A 19,201-nucleotide genomic window follows, 5' to 3' on the forward strand; every position below is an offset into this window, starting at 1 on the left:
AAAAAACACAAAAAAAACACCACTCTGTGTTTAGATGTAGGACTCCATTCAAGGAGGCAAACCACTGGGGTCTGGGGAAATAATGGATGGCCTATTTTTCCTGTGGAACAGCAGATAACACTACTCCCACTCCATTTGAAGGGAAGGGAGGGAGATAAATGATTTGTTGTTCCTCTGACTTAGCAAGTGTGAAAAAACAAACAAAAATAACTTGTATACATATAGAAGATGCAATGTGAATGCTTACAAGGAGGTGAGAATTGTGAGAGATCTAGTCTTCACAAGCATTGCATATACTTGGAGAAAAGGTCCAAACAGGGAGGTGAGGCATTATTATTTCACAGCAAGAGAATAATTCTCATCACTTCTAAAAGCCATGTAGACTCCAGTGGGTTTTAATATAATCAACTCATTAACCAAAGTAAATATTTAGAATGTGTTACAGCACAAAGATAAGAAATCAAGGCATATAAACGAGCTTTAGACATATAAAATTACTCTATAGAAGGAGAGATTACTCAAAAGGGAGAAGTGGTGTTGCACCAGATGGCTGTGTCCAATAATAACTTCAGTGGACACATATTATAATTGTTCTATTATTTATAAGGGAAATTGTCTGCAAAAATTCAGTCATTATATATATATATATATTGTTATATAATATAAATATATATAACAATTTTGGCAAATATAAGACTATGTCAGTCAATAATGTATTTCATTTTGAGTTTTAAAATCCTCCTTCTCATTTATGGAGGTGGCTCATTTATCTGATCGTTACCATTGTAATTAGCTAGTTATTAATAATAGAAAAGAGCAAAAGGGAGACCAGACATTATAGGCATGTCATTTGGGCAGCGTCCCCAGGAAGCTGCAGTTTTACTCCCCAGGGAACCACCGTCCCTTCCCTGCAGTTCACTGGGGGAAAGGACCAAACCAAGGGGAAGCTGGGTTCAGTGCACTGGGTAGGGTTGACAGAGGGAAGTTGTTTGCTGCCAGTCAAACCTGAGAACAGAGATCGTTGGCCAGAACGGGCAGGGTCACTGCAAGTCCGAGAAAATTTGGGAATACAGAATCCCCCTAGACCAGGGGTGGGGAATCTTTTTCCTGCCAAGTCTATTTGGATATTTATAACATCATTGACTTAACTCACTCAATAAAAATGTATGTTGCTATGAAAAAAACTCCTAGATTTATTGAATTTCAACTCCTGCCAGCAATTGCCTTGGCAGGACCAGACCAAATGATTTCACAGCCTTATACAGCCCTCGGGCCAGACATTCCCCACCCCTGCCCTAGACAATGGAGCTCTCGCTCTTGGTGCTCTTGGCTTTTTGGTTTCTTTGGTTTTGCTCCTGTTTACTTTCATTCACCCATGCTCCTTCTATAGCCATGTGGCCCTGTGGACCCCACACACAATGGACTGATGGGCTGCAGCAGGGGACACAAGTTGGGCTAGCCTGATGCTGGGTTAGACTGTGAAGACATGGAGTAGGAACTCCAGGCAGTGGCTTTACTCCTAGCCGTATTAAAGTCACAGCTGCTCTTCTTCCATGGTGGGACAGAGGGAAATCAGACCTTGGAAACTCAGGGGTAGAATTCCATAGAAATATGGGGAACTCTGAAAACTCATATTCCAGCAGCACCCCAAGAACCCGACTCTCATCAGCAATCGGTGGGGACAAGGAGCTCTACCCACCAATAACAATCCCAGAATAAGGGATTCAATTTCACTATATGTAACATGGACTGATAAGCTTTGTCCAAATCAGGAGCTTTGGGGTTTCTTACTTTCTACAATAGCCCCTCTATCCAATCAAATACTTCTTCCTACCAATGGATATTTCCAAAAGTTTATTGTCATACTTACTCTACTTTGTCTTAATGTTCTCTTGATTGCATATCATATTCAAGTTACCTCTAAATTTACCTGCCTCTTTTCTAGACAAACATCTTCAAAGACTTGACTATGAAAGATGTTTCTATTTTTCATTTGTCATTATTCTTTCTTTCCCTCCCTCCCTTCCTACTTTCCTTCCTCCCTCTTTCTTCCCTTCCTCTTTTTTTTCAGAAAAGTGGTTTACCAGTGGGTCAAAATTTAAATGTAAAACAAAAATGAAAAATAGTGACCATTAACATCACAAAGGTACTGTTACTACTGATAAGCTATTTTCTTTGCCCTTTATGTCTTTCATAGGGCCTCCTTATGCACCATCCCCCTTGGTCCTTATGATATCCTTCCATTTTTAACTCACAACCTGCTTCTACCCCTACAACTGTACCAAACGGTTCTTGTTAAAGTCACCAGTGCCTTCCCCCATTGCAGTCTTTTTACTTGACCTTTCATAAGAAATCATTCTTGCTGGCTACTACATGGATGATATATATGGCTTGGTTCCCAAAATGTCACACATTTTTGTTTTCTGTCTAATTTTTTTGGCTGTTTCTTCTCCTCAACATCCTTTACTGGCTTATGTCCTTCTTTCTAAAAGCTAAATGCTAAAATTTTTCAAAGCCTACTCCCACACTCTCCTCTTTCTCTATTCTCCTCATGGCAGTTCCCTCATGGCCATAGTGCCAACCCTGTTCTACCTGCTGTTGAACACAGATATCACTATATGTATAAGCGTGTGGCTCACACTTCTGTCACTCAGACACATATACCCACCTTTCTTCTTCATATCACCTCTTAGATGTCTTGTGAGAGCTCAAACCTGAGATGTACAAATCTGAATTTGTGACTGTCCCCTTTATTTGCTCCTCCTGTGTTTCTCATTTCATGCAATACGACCACCATTTACTCAGTTGCTTAAGATAAAACTTGGATTCATCTCTAATGCCTTTTCTCTCATCTAATCAGGAAGTCCTAAGTCCTCTACCTGAAAAATGTATCACAAATCATTGTACTCTTTCCAGCTTTACTACCATCCCCTAGTCAAAGCCTCACCCCTTGCTTATCTGGACTTGCATGGCCCCTTTACTCATTCCCTCGCTTTCATTCCCATGGACCCTTAAAATCCATTCTCTTTTAACATTCAGATTCCATCATGGAACACCTCTGTTGAGTGAATGAACAAAAACAAACAAATAAACAAACAAACAAACTTCAGTTAACCTTAAAATTAAGCCAAACTCTTTCCCAGGACAGCCAAGGCCTCTAACCACCTCTTCAAACTCTTCTAACAGTCTCCACCTCGCCCACCAAACTGGCCCTCTAGTTGATCTTCAAGTAAGTCAAGCTCCTTCTGCCTTGAGTGTCCATTCATACATTCTTCCTCCCACTCTTTCCAGAGCTGGCTCCCTCCCATCCCCAGGATCTCAGCTTGAATTTTGTCTTCACAGAGAACCTTTTCCTGATTATGTGAAGAAATATGGCAGATTTTCCCCTTTATGCTCTGTCATTGCAACATCCTATTATTTACTTCATAGTAATAATTATAATTTTTAATGATATACTTATTAATTTGCTCACTATTTGTCTTCACCATCAGAGTATGAGCTGAGAAAGAAATAATTTTAGTTCTTCACAATGAAAGCTAGTCAACAAATATGGAAGGAAGAAAGGAAGGGAGGTAGGATGAGAGGGAGGGATGTAGGAAAGGGAGAAAGGGAGGAGAAAAGGAGGGAAAGATGGATATTGTCAAACTATGACAATAGAAATACTATGGCATCCCTAAAAGTGTGTATGGCAGAGGTATAATATTAATTCGAAAATCCATTTGTTTTTCTTCGAAATAAAATTTCACTTTCAACATTTTCTGTACATTTTGGCTTGCTTTATCTATACACATTAAAATATGTTTTTCCTTAAAAGCTATAATTTCTTTACAAATTTGTGTTTTCATTCCAAGTGTAAAATGAATGACTCTACTAAGAAGTATTTTAAAGAAATCCCTTTTCTGTGTTCTTTTTTCTGTCCTTAGACCAAAAAATACTAATGTGAGGTTGCTAGAATGGATAGCCATTATAAGTTGGTACCAAAGAGTTTGAGGCAAACTCAGGCACAGCTCTGCAGGTATTTCTGATATTTTGAATTAGTCATTATAAGTAATTCATATATAAAGGTGGATCACAAAGATTAAGAAAAATAATATGAGGCATTGTATGTTTTTGAATTGCTGATGGAAAAATAATTTTTAGCTAAAACACAGCAGTAGTTCCCTTGACATGCATTTGGCTGGAAGTACAAGTATCTGGGAACAAGTAACTTACATGTTCTTTGAGCTGCCAGCTGCGGACTTCAGTAGGAAAGGTAAGCAACTTCTGCCATGAGCATGGGAATAGTGTTAAGACACATTTGCCACCAGGAGGATATCACCAAGTTTTAAATGAAATATTGTATCTGAAATTGCTTAGAAAAATTAAACACTAAGTACCTATGAGAAATTACTATCTAAAGTCCTCTCTAACTCCGAAGTCTTATTATTTCTACTGAGTTGGTAATATCAATGGATACCACATTACAATAAATTCTTAATCATCCATACTTCAGTTAATTTTTTTGCCCCAAGTCTTGTTTTCAGATTCTCATTAACAGTTGGAACAAGCATGGCCTTATTTACTTTTCCTTGCTAAACACGGGGCCCAGCAGGAGGCCATTTAAAACAGACCACTGAGTTTATGCATCCAGGGAAGGAGCCAGGCACACAGACTATCCAGGTGTGGCACAGAGGCTGTGGCTCTTACCCGCAGTTCAAACATGGGCTTGAGTACAGCAAGAGCTTTGCAAAGGAGGTAAGAGGAAATGTACATCTCTGGTTCTTTCTTACTCATATTTTTACAGAGCTCCTAATTTTCTTTAAGGACCTCTAAATTCAAAAACCAGATATAGCCACAATGAAGGCAATTACAAATAAAAACAAGCAAGGCTACGTATTTAGAATTTTAGGTGGTCTGTACCGTATTTTACAATGGTGGGAAAAACTGGAATACAAAACGCTCTGCTCACACCCTTCTTAAGAGTGCATGAACTGAGACCCTCCAGTTTCTAGCATCTTCACTGATGCTCATTTTATATTTGCCTTTACTCAGCAGGAATAACCACTGCTGTGTGAAAGGCCTTGACATGAGCAGTAATATGTCCTTCCTTCTCTTGTAACTTGATTCTTCAAAGACTAGAAAGACTTACGTTCCTCACCACGATTCTCCACGTCACTCACATGGCTACCTGTGCGATGAACTCTGCAGGTGCTCTCTGGATCTATTAGAGCGAATACACAAACAAGCAAAAACACAACCACCCCCAAAAAGATGATCTTAATTATAGAGATACTCTTCCAGTGGTTCCTGCTGAAAGCCCCTCCCTTGCTTTATTTAAGGCATTCACTGGGTGCTGTCCACTCTAGCATTGTGCGTAGTAATGTCTTATGATTTGATTTTTATGATTTTCCTAAATCACAGAATTTCAGTGCTTTAAGGGAACCTGACACCCTCATTTGGCAGGTGGGTATAGCAAAGCCCTTGAAATCCCTGTGACTAGGCCCTGGTCCCTTAGCTACCACGTGACAGAGCAGAGAAGGAATAACCATGTGTCTTGTCTCTGGCGCTCTGCTTCCTCCTCTGTTACTGACGGGCCTTTTCTGTACCTCCGTGCCCTTCTCGGTCTTCGCTGGCCAGTCAGGGCCTGCTGCACACGCTGGGCTCTTCCCCCTGCTCCGACGGAGACTCTGGCCTGCCCCTCTCCTGGCCCAGTCCCAGCAAGATGACACAGAAATCCAGACAAGGATGAAATCATCGTCTTCCTCTATTATTTTTCTAAATTGCTTTTTTCCTACCCATGACTAGGCAGTATTTTCTCACAGCTGGGGGTGAACAAACTCAAAAGATGTTCTCATACATGGTTTCCAAGAGAGAGGCCACTAAGTTTTGAAAATACAAAATGAACATTTTTGAGTGATTTCACAGCTCATGGAAATGTCTCTGGTTAGACCCTCATCAGCAATGATTCACTCTGTGAGAAGATCCCCTGTGGAGACTTTAGTCACCTCATGTTAGGGCGTCGAGGCCTGGTTTTCCTGCTGGGATGGAATACATGACTAGGAAGCATTAACTGGTGGAGGCCACAGAGTCCCATCCCGTGAAGTGAGGAATATTTCTTTAAAGATGCCCTTATGGTCTGAAAGATTTATGAATGTGAAGACTACAGTATTTCACCTTCCCCTTAAGGATAAAGTGTCCCTTTGCCCCACAAGCATAAACTTTCAGACGTAAAGCTTCAAGGTCAAAATGTTTCTTCTATGGCAGCAAGCAAATGTCCCTGATGAGGAGGAAAATATAGTTGATTACAGTTAAAGCTTGTGTGTCTTGATGTCCAGGACATCCTTTTCTAAGATAAAACCTGATTAAATGGGATTTTACCGATTGCTTGAGCATAGTAGATACTTAACATATGCTTTTTCTTTTTTTAATTTTTTTTTAAAATATATTTTATTGATTTTTTTACAGACAGGAAGGGAGAGAGATAGATAGTTAGAAACATCGATGAGAGAGAAACATCGATCAGCTGCCTCCTGCACATCTCCTACTGGGGATGTGCCCGCAACCCAGGTACATGCCCTTGAACGGAATCAAACCTGGGACCTTTCAGTCCGCAAGCCGACGCTCTGTCCACTGAGTCAAACCGGTTTCGGCTTAACATATGCTTTTTACATTTGCATCTGCAGTTACCTTTTAGGTACTTTTTGCTTTAGGCTCAGCTGCTTTTACAAAACAGTTTCAGTTGTAAAACTGCATTGTAGGTAAGACTACAGAAAGGTAGCATGGGGCAAGCTTCCCGACCCATCCCCAAGCCAGACGGGCTGTTTTTGTTGCTGTTGTCACTTCCCACCAGCTCAGCCTCTGAAGGAGGTAACTGACATCACTTAAATCAGCTTTAGGGAGCCGCGGTCTTAGGCTTCAGTTGTAGTCTCCAGGACCTCATGTTTTTGAAGGTCTGAAATCTACAGCCCAGGACTAGTTGACCAGTGACTTATGGAAAACACTGAGTAATGCTGTCGCAGAGCTACAGCTGACGGGCAGGCCGTGGGTGCAGTGGGCGCCTCCCGCGGCTTCTGGAAGGGAGTGCTTGGCACTGCTCCTAGAACAGGGAAAAAGTCCGGACAAAGGAATCGTTTTTCACAGGAGCCAAGTCTTTCCTTTTTTCTTCCTTTAAAATAGGGAGTCACCCAAAGTCCCCCCACTCCCCTTCCCTATTCCTTCTTAAACTCTTCAGGGAGAGCAAAGAAAACGAAAATGCTTGGGTTCCTCCAGTATGTCCCACACTTTATGTGACCAATTCTGAAAGCTGCAGTCATTCTCTGATATTGATATTATCTCCCTCTTTACAGACAAACTCAGAGAAGTGAAATTTATATTCTACATTCCACGGAAGAAAAAATAACTATATTTCAGAAGACTATATTTATTATGTAAGCATTCGAAAAGGACTTTCATTATATAACCTCTCTAGCCAACAAGGATATATAGGCTGTGGTCACCCATGAGAAGTTACTTGCGGAGCCTTGATTTGGTTTAAGTGACGTCCATGACCTTGTGTGCTACACAGTACAGACTGAAGCAAATATTTTCTGGAAACAATTTTCTCCAAATTCTCTTATCTCTAGAAACACTGTAGACATGCACATCGTAAACGCAGCGCTAGAATGACACTCCAGGGGGATGTTTGCGTCCCCAGAACCTTGGCAATGCCCGACACATAGTAGGCGCTCCATGTCCCAGTTCCCTGTGGACATAGCCAGGCCCTCCACTCCATCATCTCTTTCTGGACTCCCATCAACCCTCCAGATGGACTCCCAGACTCCTTTCTTGCCATTCTTCAGTCCAGCCCTATAAAACAACTCAAGTAATTAAAACACAATTAAGTCAGTTAGAGCTTACTGCTCCGCTTATAATCTTTCCAAACTTTGCAAACAATATCTGTCCTCTTTACTGTGGCAGGCATGATCTGGCCCCAGCCGATCTACTAGCCTCACCCCACCCAGGCCCTCTTGCCCTCATATACCATCTTTTACTTCCTTAAAGGAGCCACGCTTCTATCATGTCAGGCCTTTGTGCAGAGCATTTCTGCTTTTAGAATTACCTTCCCAAATTACCCTTTTCTTCCTACTCTTCCCTCCTGCTACCTGGATAACTGTCATTTATCTTTTGGGTCTTAGCCTAAATATTGCCTCTTCAGAGAAGCTTTTTTTTTTAAAAAAAAAAGATTTTATTTATTTATTTATTTAATTTTTATTTAATTTTTTTAGAGGAAGGGAGAGGGAGAGAGAGAGAGAAACATCAATAATGAGAGAGAATCATTGATCAGCCGCCTCCTGCATGCCCCCTACTGGGGATTGAGCCCACAACCCGGGTATGTGCCCTGACCGGGAATCAAACCGTGACCTCCAGTTCATAGATCGATGCTCAACCACTGAGCCACGCCAGCAGGGCCAGAGGAGCCTTTTCTGAGCCCCCTCCAGCACCTCCCAGCTACGTTAGGCTTCCCCATCCCTCTTTTGTAATACCCCACAATTATAATTAAATAATCATCTGCACAGTTATTTGAATAACATCTGTTTCTTTAGAAATATGTATTCTCCACAGGAGTATCACCTGTCTGTTGTGTAAATTACTATTTCTCTAGTGCCTTGTAAAATGCACTGTATATTTTGAACCTCCAGTAACACTTTGGTGAATGAATAAATATACCAATGTACTTGTCCTAACGTCCTGGGGAGAAAAGGGTAAATAACTCTGGAAAGTGTAACGGAACTGTCAAGAATACAGGAAATCAGGTACATAAATTGTGAAACATAAGTCAACAGCCTATTTGTTTTCTGGCACTTGATAATGAGAAATCTTTCAACAAATGGAAAATAAAAACAAAAGAGGACTCTGAGCATTATCTTATAGAGAGCTCAACAGCTATAAACCAGGCTATCTGCATCCCCTGAATCACTCCAGTGTCAGTGTATGTCACCATTAATATCTGAGGGGACTGAAGAAAGGAAGTTTGCTGGTTTGAGTATCATTTTCATTTTAAAAACAAGTATGTGGGATGGTTTATCAACAGACAGTCCATCTAAATATCTGTGAGCTGATGAAATGGTTTCAGTGTAGAATCCTAGATTATATTTGTTTTATCTAGGACTTTTTTTTCCCTCAGTTCAGACCTTGCAGCCCAGCAATGGACAGGAATCTAGTGGAATAAAAGAGAGGATGTAGAGAGAAAAAATATGTGGAGACACAACTGGAGGTTGGGCTGACACTTGAGTGGGCAGCTAGGGGTCTATTTCTAATTTCACGGCAAAAGTGTTGCCAGGGGAGAAAGGCACAGTGTCAGTGACTACCCGCATGCTGAGGCTGTTCAAGTTGCATCGCCATCCACCCTTCTTTTGTGAGTGCTAGAACCTAAATGTGATTGCCTATCGCATGTTTTCTTTCAACTGGCTATTCAAATTCAACACATCCAAAAAGAAACCACCCTCCCCAACCCTTTTATTTCTCCTAGCCTTCCTCATCTCAGTAAAAGACCCCACCACTTACACAATTTCCAAAGCTAGAAACCCAGGAGTCATTGTAGGTTGTCTACTCTCTTTACATTCTGTGTGGACTCATTCATTAATTCCTGCTGTTTCTATAATTCAGTGTCTCACAGGTCCCTTCACTTCTCTCCACCTCCATTGCCATGATAATTATTGCCATTACTGCCATTATTTTGTCTTATCTGAGTAACTGCTACTGCCCCCATCCCATCTCCTTGCGACCAACCTTTCCACACTCCCATTTGTTATCTGCAGGACTTACAAAAGTGCTTGGTAAAAATACAGCTCTAATCATACTACTCCCCTGCTTAACACTCTCCAGTGACATCCTACAGCACCTTTATCTGTTAGTGGCAGAACCACTTATCATGTTGATTTGTATTTTGCTTATTTACCCTTCTCTATGTCTCCCAGTAGACTCTAAAACATGAAAGTAAGGTGTATGTCTCATATTCCTGTATTCAGCACAACATCTGCCTCAATAAATCCCAGTTAAAAGAGTGATGCTTTAGGAGTTGACAGAATTTAACAAATGCCTCTTCAAATCTGGCATATTAAAGAGGATCAAGGTGTTCCTGGGAGGATTAAACAACCCAAGAAGGAAACTAGAAAAAATATTCTAGGAAGCAGAGAGGAATAAAAATGCATCAGTGAATGGGAGAGGGTAAAGGGGAGACTGTAACTCATGTTAACCTCCCCCTCCCCGCATGAGTTACAAAGCTAACCTCTCCTCCGAGTGGCAGGGCACAGAGGCAGTGATAGTAAACGCAGGGCTTCTGAAGAAGAAACAGCAAGGTATGAGCCAAAGGACAATTCAGAGTGTTCACATCTACAAGATATTCTTTTCTTGGCTCCATGCTGGTCCCTGATAAGGCACGTGGCACTGTTTTGTTTATAGCCTTTCATAGCTAACAGGGAGGTGTGATGCTTGTTCAGAACACGTATTTGAAATGTAACAAATGGCATGCTTAGAAACTTGGGGTAAAAGATATGTCAACTTAAAGTCAATAACAACTAAGGGGGAATTGCTGACATTAGGGAAAAAAAATTTCAAAAAGTTTAGAGACAAGCAAGGTATAATCTCATGGCCAGGGTATTACCCAGAAAGCATTACCATTCCCATGCATGCCTGGACAAGAAAGTTAAAACCTGGAGACTCAGCTGCTTTTCAACTCTTCCAGTTGATGATTATAACTTTGGGAAAGGAGCCAGGGTATATAGGAAGGGAGCAGCTGGGTCCACAGATGGTTTCAAAACTCAGGATGCAATATTCTGAATGTCAGCTTATGACCCCAGAGGTGGGGGCTCCTGGAAAGTGAGAGTGCAGGTCATAGAAAACTGGGAGGGCTTCAGGCAACCCCTGACCACAACAGGGTTATTTTGAAATGTGAGATTATGGAGTGACACTCTTCAGTGAAAACACAAACAAACAAAATTGTAAACTAGATCACAGGGAAGATATCACTTATGGCAGAGAAAGATAGATGGTACTGGAAAAGCATCTCCACTGCTGATGGGAAAATTTGGTAGATGGCTATATTCTAGAGTCTCCTGAGATGCTAACAGATTTTTTTTTATTTTATTTTTATTTATTTATTTATTTTATTTTATTTTATTTTTTTTATTGCTTAAAGTATTACAAAGGGTATTACATATGTGTCCATTTTTCCCCCCACCCTAGACAGTCCCCTAGCCTCCCCTAACCCCCAGTGTCTTATGTCCATTGGTTATGCTTATATGCATGCATACAAGTCCTTTGGTTGATCTCTTACCACCCTACCTCCTGCCCCCGAACCCTCCCCAGCCTTCCCGCTGCAGTTTGACAATCTGTTTGAGGCAGCTCTGCCTCTGTATCTATTATTGTTCAAAAGTTTATAATGGTCTCTATTATCCATGAATGAGTGAGATCATGTGGTATTTTTCCTTCATGAACAGATTTTTTTTTAAATGGCTGACTTAAGTTTGGGGAATCCTACATACTAGATATGACTTTGGAAACTACACTTTGCACATTAGCATAGTAAAGGCTCTGAGGAAACACGCAAAGACAGCAAATTGCTTGAGTTTAAACAGAAAGTTTACCACGGCTGTTAGACCATGTAAATGCTTATATGACATCTGCCCTACCTAACAACAACTGTGGGACACAGATGTTCCCACAGAGAAGTTTAGAAAACCTGGATCTACACTCTGGACCCCGAGAAAGAAGATGCCTGCTAAGAAGAGCTCCTGGTGGCTAATTGGCTAAAATTTAAAAAACAGAATCCAGCAGCCATTTCTACACAGGGGCCTCTCATGAAAACCGCACTTCAGTGAGAAGCCTGCACTGTTTCTGCCAGCTGACCCAGCCTTTATAAAGGAGTTACGGAATCCTATTTCAATCAATAGGATTGAGGTGGTCTCCATCCAATCAGAGCTACACTGACCACTCAGAGCAGTTCTATTCTGACCTATCAGGAGAGTGCCTTTTGCATCAATCAAACTTCAAGGATTTGGAGTCCTAGTTTGCATGAGGACAAACCAATCAGCAGCCTTTATCTTTATAAGTCAGCTCCCCTCTGGCTCTGGGAGTGTGCTTTTCCTTTCCACCCAAGACTAAAAACTGTGTTTCCCTGGCTGGAGCTGAAACACCAGAGATGTCTCACGCAGCAGAGCAGAGCAAACCGGCATAGGGCAGAGCAGAGGGAGCAGAGCAGAGCTATCTAGCTGGAGAGGGGCCTGGTCCCAGGGCCTCCTAACAGCCAAGCTGTTTTCACAGCTGTGCTGAATCACAATTAAGCGGTTTGCACTGAGTAAAGTTTCCTTCTCCACTGAACCTCAAATTGGGGAAGCCTATTGATGTTGAATTGATGCCAACAGCCATGAATTGATAATGCCAATGCACAAAGTAATGAGAACAAATCAACAACAATAAAAATAATTCTACAAAACGAAAAGTATGGGGAATAAAATAAACACAAAACAATAACATAGGAGGTAAATATTATATTATAGATAAACCAAGACTTTGGAGTATGGGATTTAATATAATGATATATTTTGGATAAAATAAACAAACTCAACATAATGATCTCAAGTAGTACTGCATATTGAAGAAAGTAAAAGGAAAGTTCCTGAAAGTGGAAATGGGATTGTAGAGGGGGACATCTGGATGATGAAGTGGAGGAAAATGGAAGAGGTGGAATTGTGGGATCTTACAATTACAGCTCAGCAAGGCATGTAATAAGTGATCTGATGTCCTGAAAAATCACTTTGCTAAAATCAGAGGATATGAAACTATACACCTTGCTTTGCTAATAATTTTATTAAACAGAAGAAGTAGTAAGGAATGGGTTTAGTGTCAGTTTAATTTTAACTAATAGGGGAAGAGTAGTTGGTCATTTAGAAATATCAGAAACTTTGAGAGAAGGCCAAGTGCTCATAAAATCCAGCCTCTCCACAATCCTGTCAGAGATATTTTAGAGGAGATTTCTTGGAAGGAAGGTTACACTAAATAATCTTAAAATCCCTCCGGAGACATTAAAGATGACCTCTAACATTCTACAGCCACACTGAAGAATTCCAGAGGTGGTGGTATGAAAACTGAGAGAGAAGCAACACTCCGTGGCTCTCTGACTATGCTGGAAAAAAACTAACAGCTGTATTTTATGCAATTTACCATATTTAAATCTAACAATAGTCCCATGAAAGAGATACAATCATCATTGTACAGAAAAGATGAAATGCTTTTATAGGCTTGACGAAATTAAGGTCTCCAAAGAAATTTGGCTAGTCAGAGGGGAAAAAATGGAATCAGCTTACATGTAAAATTAGAATAATTAAATAAAGTAGGAAATATTTATTCAAGGGAGTTTTATAATTTTTAAATATAAAACTGTAAAATGGAAAAAAATTAGAATAAGGTATTAAAATGAATATAGAAAATCTTATATCTAATGTGATTAAAATATTTGTACAGGAAAAAAAAAAGCCTGTAAGAAAATACATGAACACTAATAAAATAAAACAGAGCCTGACCCTGAGATACTGCATACCCTGCTGCTGGCAGCCAGCCCTGAGAACAAAGCGAAGTTGGAAGATAAAGAAGGGATTCTTAGGAAGACCATGAAAGGCAGTTTGGCTAATAAGGAGATACAGAACGTAATTCAGGACAGATATGGTAAATCTTCTATAATGAGTAGGGCTGTAATCCTTTACATGGTAAGTTGCTGAGAAAAGCATGAATTGGTCATGGTTAAAATGTCAGAAGACTCAAAACAATAAGAAAAAAATAATGAATTGTTGAGGTGTGGCTCACTCTGGAAGCCACCCAACATTTTCTGAGAGAAGTGGGAGGTGGAGACAAAAGTAAAGTAATTTCTGTTACATGAATATTTCAATTATGTGGATAGAAAATGAGGAAGAATGTGGGTAGAAAAATACAAATCTTTATTCTCAAGTTGTTAGAAGCAACTATCTATCTAGATTAGCTTTGGGAAAAAGGAGTCTGAATAAACACACATTTAAGCATCAGAAATGTCATTCATGTGCATATACACACATCCCATAGCAGGCTAATCTTCAATTGTATGACTTTTATAACATTTTGGAGAATTTTATAAATATCTTAAGTATAATGTGTTATAACTCAATTTTTGACTTTCCTTTTGCTGTTTCTCACTTTCCCCATCTCCCATCCTCTCTTGTGTTCATTCTTGTTATACTTAAGAATTTTATATATTTTTATATATGTGTATATGTATACATATGTGTGTACATATATGTACACATAAGCATAAAAATATGTATAATTTACTATAGCTAGTTTAGACTTTCACATCTATGGCCAATATTTACCAAAAAATAAAAAAGAAAGAAAGAAAGAAACTAAATGCTTAGTCAATTCTGCACAAACTACACAGGCCTGTAGGCATGGAACGTAGTATTATAATTGACTGTCACCTCTCTATTGCACATTCTGAAGGGCAAGGACCATGCCTGTTTTGTTTACTGCTGGAGTCCCTGCACCAGGATAGTGTCTTAATAAATATGTGTTGAATGAATGAAGGAATGAAGGAAGGAGTGAATACATACAAATCCTATGTATCTTTCCAGACAGCTCAACTCCCATCTTCCTGATAACATCTTCCTCAGAGCCTCAGTAATATATCTTTCTGGAAATTACTACATTCCTAGTATGAACCACTACTTAACAACTGATTCTACACATTATATTTATGCTGGGTTTTGTTGTTGTTGCTGTGTTTTTCAATTTAGGGAGACGTGCTCCTCAAGGACACTTGTATAGGTATATCTTTTATTTCTCAAAGCTCTTGTGAGAGGGCACATAGAAAATCTCAATAAACATGTATCAAAGTAAGTGATGACTTCCTGCTTTGTGACATTTCTAAACATTTTCCCTATTGAATGCATTCTATTTTGATTCCAAAGTGTCGTGGAAAGAAAAGGTGGAACTGAATGGATTTCTAGCTCTGCCACTTCAATGCTGGAAAAGTAACCTGAACTTTGTTCCTCTGCTTCCCTGTTTTTAAAATGAGAATATTAACAAGAGCAACAACAATAAGTATCCATCTGTGTCAAAGAGAAGACTGTGGATTCAAGTGCCATAAGGCATGTGAAAGAGTTTTGCAAACTGGAAAGCAAATCTTAGCCCTCTGTTTACCAATTTTTAAAAATATGGAGTTGATGTTGCAATGCTGCAGATGATAGATGCTGCATACGGCCTTTTTTCTGAGAACGGCTATTAGGCAAAAGAGCAAGGTGATGAGGAAAAGAATCTCAAGCACAACCTGCCAAACATGCCCCAGGCATAAATCACTGGCCATGCTCAACACTTGCGTGCAGAGAGATTACTGGGCACCTGTCACCTCCACCCTTTGGCACTGCTGCTTCAAACCCAGGAGAGAGCTTACCAGACACAAGCTGCTGTCCAGGCAACCCCACGGGAACCATGCCCAGATTATTCATGGCGGTGGCCCAGGCTGTGGGATCTGTCACGGACATGTTGAGCTGGGTTGTGTCTATCGCTATACTCCCCAAACCATCCGCGGCTGCAGGAAAAAAAAATAAACAATGACTGAGAGTCAATAGGCAAGGGTATTTGTTTTAAAGGAAACTACGTTTCTAGAGATGTGCGGCTTCATTTAGCATTTTCCCAGACCACAAAAAAACAAAGCACATAATCTACAGCAATGTTTCCTTCAGACATAAGTATAAAGAGTTTCCGAATACATTCTGGGAGGAAACTTAATGACATGTAGTTTATATTATACACAGAATGCCATTAAGAAAGTACTTCTGGAACAACGAAGAATCGCTTTCTTCTCCTAGTGAAACAACATCAGTTCAGTTCCAAGGTTTCCAGACAAAGCAGGAATACTCTCATGGTAACACAAGTCAATTGGCTTGGTAGATGGAAAATACATAAATTCTGGAGCAGGCACACCTTCCAACTAATAGAATCTCTAGAATAGTTGTAACTCATGAAAATGGTCCTGACTGAACTTATTGTTACCTTGTAACAGATTTCCTCCTTTATAAACTCTTTACAGCATTGCATTAAGAAAATGTGACTTCTCCAAAATATTTCTTATAAGCAAGCTTTCACTAAAGCAAAATAAACAAATAAATGGTACTACAAATAGCACAGAGCTAAAACAACAACAATATATACACACCACAAAATATGTCAAATTTGACTTAATGTTCTTTGATGTTCACTTGTTCCACAGCCTGATTTCTTTAAGGATCTCAGGTTCTGGGTTCCATGCATAGTTTCATGCCTGGGCAAGCTTTTCCACTAAGAACTCAAAAATGCTTGTGTCCTGGGCTGGCCACCGACATTTACCTGCAGCCATCATCTGAGGAAGGCGTTGGGGACACTGGGTGATGCTTTCAAGGCCACCAGCATCTACTACTGAATTATGAGCATCCTGTGGGGCAGGAGCACTTTGAAGGCTGAGTGCAGGGTCCCCACGGAGATCATCAGATTCTGCAAAAAGGGAAAAGGAGTGAAAACCATAATAGTAAACTGAGGGAGCCTTCTAAAGAAAAACTGTCTATTCAAAAACAACCAACAAAGAACAACATCTAATCACAGGCACGGAAGTAGAGCTGTCTCCTGGCTTGGTTTCAGAGTCCTCTGAGAAGGTGGGTCAACTCTGAACCCAGCTAGGGCCAGTGCTGGCTGAATAAACAGCCCATCTGCAGTGAGCGCCTGGCCCCCTACTGAAGAGACTTCACAAATGGGGCTTATCAGTCCCTGCACAGCCTCTTCCACACACTACACATCAATGGAGAGGGCAGACTCAGGGCTAAGTATGATTTTTTTTAAGTTAAAAAATTAACTGATGTTATTTTGGAAGACAGTCATCTGTGAAATATATTCAGAGAGGAAGAAAAAGTATGGAAGAGGGAGAAAAAAAGCAAGAATCTATTCACCATGAGACTGGTAAAGGAGTGCACCCAAACTACAATTGTCAGGAAAGGCCAAAGGAAATAATGGTATGCTGCTCATGAAAGAAGATCTAGAGTCTGTTGAGGCAGCAAAGGAAAAAACATTTGTCTTTTTAATTCTATGGAAAGATAAATTTAACTGGTCACGATTTATATATAATAAAATCTAATTTTAATATGTATAAAATTAGATTTTTCAAAGCACATTCTTAACAAAAACAAATAACAATAAAACATTAAATAAAGTTGCAAAGGGCCCATCTATATCACACTCTTTATAAAATTCTATGCCTTCTCTGCATTCTTAAAAATGCAAAAACATAACATTCATACATATTTTCAGTGCACTTGCACCAATCCAAAACTGGATGGTAAAACATGCTGCACTTAGATGAGCCATGTGAGAAGTTTGACTTTTAAGTAGATTTAATCTAACAATTGAATTTAAATAATTATTTTTATTTAGGTATAAATTTAGAAAATTTTTAAAGCCATGTTTCTGTTAATGGATATTCTAGCATTATATGTTTGAGAAAGGACTTTGATGTAAGAACAGGAAAAAGGCCCTTCTTTTTCCTTGCAGTGGCCTTCCACAATTTATGAGAAGCACTTGGTAATTAAACCCCAAGACTGTTAGCTCCTCTGATTCAAACAGCCCCTCTGTTCAAACTGCAAGACAAGATAAGTTACTCTCAAGGCTACATTCTTGCATACCTCTCCTCCCCACTGTTTTTACAACTCAGGGATAATTAGCACCAGGGAGTCTGTAGTTAGTAGAAAGTTCCCTTCCTCTTTTCCCTTCAAACAAGCCTCTTTTGAATTCTTCATAACTTTTGCTGTAAGCATGTTTTATAGGCTTGGCAAATATACTGATAAGCCAACTCCCTAGGACACCTCCTTAGGTCTCAGCCCCAAATCTTCCTCCCTTCCTTATCACATAGCAATCACAGCTGTTACCCTTTAAAGGAGGAAGCTGCCTTTTGATTCTTGCCCCTGTATTTATTAGCAATGCACAGACCATTTCCCTTTGGGGAAAGTAAAATAAACTCCCTCTCTAGCATCTATCTCTTCTCTCAGTTGTGAATTCTTTCACAGTTCGCATCACCTGCCAAACCCTATATGGTCTGTTTGTCAGTGTATCTAGTGAGAAGTTTGGACCTTTTATGGCACCCTCTTTTATTTCTTTAATTCTTCCATGCAAGAAACAGTAACCCTTTGAATATGAAACTGTCTAAGAACAAATTGTTGACAATTGAGAATACATTTAACTTAAATGGAAGCTTAAGTTTCAATATCTCAAGGATATGTGGACAATAAGCAAATTGTTTCCATGCTCTCCACAAATCTCTAGCCCTCAACTAGAGGAGCCTAAGAGATAGTGGAAAATTTTTTCCATCAGACAAGAGATCCGCACCATATAAAATAAATTCAGTGACATAAATATGTAGCTAACTAAAATGTCTGCCCTTTAGCTATCCACATACCAGCAATATTTCTGTGATGAAACCAAACCTCAAAGCAATTTTTTTCTGTTTACCTCCAACCATTTCAGAACACCAAAGCAGAGTCTGGCTAGAATGTGTCCATTCTTCTCCTCAAATGGGCGTGTAGTGGAGTCCTTTCAAATGATCAGAAAGTCACTATTTCTCTTACTTATCTCCCCAAATGAAGTTTAGTTGACTGGCTTCCTTGTAGCTCAGGTTATCCCCAATGGGCAATATTCACAATTTTTTTTTTCCTGTATAGTGAATCTCAGTTCTGGACCACTCTATCAGAGAACATCTCTTTACTTTGTAGGCTTTATGATTGTGCCTGACCAGCCCTACCTTGCTTTGCCTTTTTGATCCAATGTTTTAGAGATGGTATTCGCTTTCCTTGGCTCTGTAAATGTCTGCCCCAGTAGTAGTTTTCACCTTAGTGATTATGGCTTCTACCCATCTTCACATTGTTCATGCCCATCTTAACAAACTGCTACTGTTTCATAAAAAAAGCATTGGCAAGATGTGGTTTGTAAACCTGGATTTATTCCCACTCAATGAGAAGCTTTGAATTTCAATTTATTGCACCTCTTCAATCTACCAACCCAATGGTTTGAATGACACACAACTTCATGTGGTTACAATGTACTTAGAATGGTGACTCTAAAGTAAGTTCTATCACATCTTAGGCATTCCCAATAGTATCAGGGATGCCATGTAATTCTTTTAAAAAATAAAATTGAGGTG

The 19,201-nt window shown here is 39.8% G+C and overlaps 1 protein-coding gene across 3 annotated transcripts in view; it reads right to left on the minus strand.

Annotated features, from left to right (window-relative positions):
- Positions 1-19,201, minus strand: part of ENOX1 (ecto-NOX disulfide-thiol exchanger 1) — a 593,708-nt gene that overhangs the window by 203,380 nt on the left and 371,127 nt on the right. For all 3 annotated transcript variants that reach the window (XM_081082747.1, XM_081082748.1, XM_081082749.1), the window contains 2 exons: positions 16,369-16,512; positions 15,434-15,571 (listed from right to left, as the gene is read on the minus strand). In XM_081082747.1, coding sequence (XP_080938873.1) covers positions 15,434-15,571; positions 16,369-16,381 — 151 coding nt within the window. In that variant the 5' untranslated portion in view covers positions 16,382-16,512. The remainder of the gene's footprint in view (positions 1-15,433; positions 15,572-16,368; positions 16,513-19,201) is intronic.

This window comes from Myotis nattereri (assembly GCF_964212035.1).
Source record: "Myotis nattereri genome assembly, chromosome: 2".
Lineage (NCBI taxonomy): Eukaryota > Metazoa > Chordata > Mammalia > Chiroptera > Vespertilionidae > Myotis > Myotis nattereri.